This window comes from Apis dorsata, unplaced genomic scaffold (genome assembly GCF_000469605.1).
Source record: "Apis dorsata unplaced genomic scaffold, Apis dorsata 1.3 scaffold_129, whole genome shotgun sequence".
Taxonomy (NCBI): Eukaryota; Metazoa; Arthropoda; class Insecta; order Hymenoptera; family Apidae; genus Apis; species Apis dorsata.
The window spans coordinates 892,039-897,008 of NW_006263422.1; the positions used below are offsets into that span (position 1 = coordinate 892,039).

At 31.5% G+C, this 4,970-nt stretch overlaps 1 protein-coding gene across 1 annotated transcript in view; it reads left to right on the forward strand.

Annotated features, from left to right (window-relative positions):
• The first annotated feature begins 2,824 nt into the window (after nt 1-2,824).
• The window catches only part of LOC102678624 (protein yellow-like), a 6,170-nt gene continuing 4,024 nt past the window's right edge, over nt 2,825-4,970 (forward strand). The window contains exon 1 of the mRNA XM_006612921.2: nt 2,825-3,096. Coding sequence (XP_006612984.1) covers nt 2,838-3,096 — 259 coding nt within the window. The 5' untranslated portion in view covers nt 2,825-2,837. The remainder of the gene's footprint in view (nt 3,097-4,970) is intronic.

The following is a 4,970-nucleotide window of genomic DNA, read 5'->3' on the forward strand; positions in this document are numbered from 1 at the left end:
GAAATTTTACGAACATCAAAAATTATTATCGATTTTATTTTTCTGTTATTCTATTTACATAAAATATCGTTTAATTTTATATTAAAAATAGGAAGAGGAAGAGAAGGGGAGAGAAATTTCGTGAACACCAAAAATCATTATCAATTTTCTATTTTCTTTTTCTATTTACGTAAAATATCGTTTAATTTTATATTCAAAATAAAAAGAGGGGGAAGAGAAAAGTTTCGAATGCTAAAAATCATTATCTATTTTCTTTCTTTTTTTCTATTTACGTAAAATATCGTTTAATTTCGTATTAAAAGTAGGAGGAAAAAAAAGGAAAGAAAAATTTCGCGAACATCAAAAATCATTATCGATTTTCTATTTTCTTTTTCTATTTACGTAAAATATCGTTTAATTTCGTATTAAAAGTAGGAGGAAAAAAAAGGAAAGAAAAATTTCGCGAACATCAAAAATCATTATCGATTTTCTATTTTCTTTTTCTATTTACATAAAATATCGTTTAACTTCATATTAAAACTAGGAAGAGGGGGAGAAGAAAAATTTCGCGAATGCTAAAAATTATTTTCTATTTTCTTTTTTTTTTTTGCTATCTACGTAAAATATCGTTTAACTTCATATTAAAACTAGGAAGAGGGGGAGAAGAAAAGTTTCGCGAATGCTAAAAATTATTTTCTATTTTCTTTTTTATTTTTTCTATTTACGTAAAATATCGTTCATATTAAAACTTCATATTAACTTCATATTAAAAATAGGAAGAGACAGAAAAGCTTCGCGAAATCGATTGAATTTGAGCAGCACGCGACGAGTGGGAAGTGCACGCAGCACACCTGACAGATTCACGTTTAAAACGGGGGGCGCGCGCGCGCACACACGGGTGAACGTGCGTGCACGAGCACGCTTGACGAATACACGGACCAAGTAGCATATATACCAGTACCCATTTGCAGCAACTAACAGTTTACCAGCACTGTTCGTTAACTGACTTTCTACGAATAGTTGGAAAGGCGAGGACAACGTCAACCCCTGTCAACGGACTCGGCTCTCACCCAACGATTAGTACCCCGCTTCCAGGCATCAGGAAGAGGTACGTTCCATCCAACTAAATAATCCTGCATCGCGACCATTTTCGCCAACGAGGATTTCAAATTGTGTCCACGTTTCTTTCTTCGTCCACGCAACGACGGTGAAATTAATTTGTGAATTGTTGTTGGACCAGTGTAACGTGTTCCATCCATCTTTTCTTTTTTTTTTTTTGTGATGTAATTTTCGTGATGAATTTTTCATTAAAGAAGAATTTCTCTCCCCCGAGATTTTCGTACGATTTCCTCGACGAGAAAATTTCCATGTTTTTGTTGAGAGGCCGAGTTTTAATTAACAACCACGTTGATTCAATCGGGCGATTTTACGCAAAGAGAGTTATTCGATCTTTTTTCTTTTTTTTTTTTGTTTACGTTTCTTGTCTTCGTTCGCTATTAGATTATTAAGAAACGTTATGCTCGTATAAAGCGAGCATATATAAATTGCAAATTAGCAAATTGTTGCATAGTGCGAGTTTTCGTGGAAATTTTTCATGAAATTGCGACACAAGTGTTTTCACGGGGAAAACTTGGCACGCGTCGTTAATTTTTGTGCTCGATCAACCGGAATGTAATTCGCACAATTTATCATGCGAAAACAAAATTTGCACACGCATTGAATAAATCACCCGCCCACTTCTCCTGTGTATATTTGCATATACACGTGTATACATACATACATGCATTATATTATCTCGTTTACTTTCTACGAAACTAGTTCGAAACTCTTAAGAAAAGTAAGAATAATTAAAATTATATATTAATTACATTTAATTAAAAATTATTATTTTATTAAAATAATAATTAATTAAAATTTTATTATTAAAATTATATATTATAATTATATTAATATAAATTATATATTCGAATTCTCGTTTCTCGATATAAAGATCGAGATAAAATGCGTAAATCTTTTTTATCTTGACTCATTAAATTTTCCGAACGATTATGCACGAATTTTCATTTATCAAAAAAAAAAAAAAAATGAAAAACGATGTATCGAGAATGATCCCCGTTGAAAATAAAATATTCCGCGGCTCGTTATGAGTTATATTGCGATCTCTATCTACAGTGATGATTGATTGTTAATAGACGGACGGACGATGCGCTTGCGCGAGCATGATCCACGCGAGCTACGTTGAAAAAGGAAAGAAAAGAAAGGAAAGTAGTGTTCGTTCGGGAAATTGAAAAAAAAAAAAAAAAAAAAAAAAAAAGGAAAGGGGGGTTCGTTCGGGAAATTGAAAAAAAAAAAAAAAGGAAAGGGGGGTTCGTTCGGGAAATTGAAAAAAAAAAAAAAAAAAAAAAAAAAGTGTTAAAGTTTCGCCAAGCTTTAACCGAACTTAAATTAATACAGGAATAATAATCGTAAGAGGAATCGTAACTTTCGATAAATTATATCTCGTGCAATTTGTATATATATACCGTCTATCTATATAATTTATCTGAATCTCATTTATCAACATTGTGAAGGCAGGAATTTAATAGAGCAACAATACCGATAAAAATCGGCATGCGTTATCAGATATACGTAACAAGTTGGTAATATAACTTAATTTTCCTTTCGATCTTTGTCGTGAATTATTTAAAAAAAAAAATTAAAACGTGAATTTTCTATTCGAGATTTTTTCGATCGATCGATAAAATAAATGAATAAATAAATACATAAATAAATGGGTAAATAAATTTAAAAAATTCTATTTTTTTATTGTTTCAAAGGTTTCCCTGTTTCGAAGGTTTATTATTAAATATCGGTTTGAAATGTTTCGCGGATTCGTCCTTCTCGTGAGTTTGGTGTATCTGGGAAACGTGAACGGAATCCAAAGATGGGGAACTCAGTTCGGGCAAGCTCCACTGTTGGAAAGATTTTTCTGGAGGACATTGGACTTCGCTTATCCGGACGAGGCGAGCAAAACAATGGCGATGATGAAAGGAGAATACATCCCGGAGAATGCGTTGCCCGTTGGTATAGAAATTTGGAGGAACAAACTTTTCGTCACCGTGCCAAGATGGCGTAACGGTAAGTCGAACGTAACTTTTTTAAGTTCGTAAATTTATTGTGCCATTTTTTCTCCAAAAGTAAAATATAATATAGTAATTATTATATTTTCTCCGAATATTTTATATTAAAAAATGTTAAAATTACGAAAAGAGAATTAATATTGTTCGATAAAAATGGCTGCGATACATACAATTTAAAATTCATAAATTTAGTATACTATACTATATTATACTTTTTATACGAAAGTATAGTAATATGTAATATAATAATATTTATACTTTCTTCAAATATTTACGATGATATACCATGCTTGCCATTTTAAAATCCGTAAATTTACTATACTATACTTTTTATACTATATAAAAGTAATATGTAATATAGTAATAATATTTACTATACTTTCTCCAAATATTTATGATGATATATACGATGCTTGCCATTTTAAAATTCGTAAATTTTAACTATACTATATTTTTATTACAAAAGTATAGTAATAATATTTACTATATTACTACTATTATTTACTATATTACTATTACTATATATTTACTATACTTTCTCCAAATATTTACGATGATATACGATGCTTGCCATTTTAAAATTCGTAAATTTACTATACAAAAGTATAGTAATAAAAAAATAGTAAAAAATATGTAATATAGTAATAATATTTACTATACTTTCTCCAAATATTTATGATGATATACGATGCTTGTAATCGATTTATATTTACAAAGAAAAATGTTAAAATTATGCAAAGATAAAAATGACCGCGATATATACGATTTAAAATTCGTAAATTTACTATACTATATTTTTTCCAAAAATATAGTAATATATATGTAATAAATATTTACTATACTTTCTCCAAATATTTTATATTACAATTAACCGAGATTAAAATGAGAAAGCATGGTACATACGATAATTAATTTACAAAAAAAATGTTAGAATTATACAAAAATAATATATATATACATATATATATTTACTATACTATACTATATTTCAAATATATTACGATGCTATAATCGATTTACAAAAAAAAGAAATGTTAAAATTACATAAAGATAAAAATGGCGGCGATACGTGCGATTTACGACGGACGCGGTGATGGCGGAAACTGGCTGGTAAACAGAAGAAGATCGGAGCGGGCAGTGGCCAGAATCACTGTCTGGCCGACTTCCGGCTCGCGACAAAAAGTGCCGAAAACCGCGCGAGCGGATTTCAATGGGGCATTTCTACGTCTCTGTCAACCTACCTCCTCCGCCTCGACCCCCAAAATTTCTCCCCCTTCCCCAATCCCCGATCCTCCTTGGACTAAGAGGGTGAATGGGGCTCATTCACTCCTGCGCTCCTTTATTTCCCCCTCCCCCCTCCTTCTTGTTCCTCTATTATATACCCGTTGGCGCGAGCCAGGCCATTGTTGTTGCATAAAATACAAAAAAAAAAAGAAAATCATTCGTTGAAGTTTTTCCTACGTTCAACAGAATTTCTTTTTCTTCTTCTTTCATTTCTTTTTCTCCTCTTATTCCGTTCTCTTAAAATCTCAATCACTGTTTGTTATTTAAATTGTTATTTTTAATTGTAATTCAACTTTTAAAAAAAAGATTCTCAAAATTTGCTTTCGCAAAATTTCCCATTATATTCTATCCCGAGACTCTTCTCGAAACGCGTCAAAGACCACCTTGGTCGGTATTGTTTTAAGGGCAATTGTTTTTTTCTTTTTTACGCGACCATTGCCGCTTTTGTTCCGGTTCCATTTCATTGTTTCTCAGGATGTCAGGTTCGTTCGGGACGTGGCACCGTGGATACGAGATATTAAACGGGAAGGTTATTGTCCGTTCGAATAAACCGGACAAATTGTGAAATATTCTTCATGGGGAGTCCCA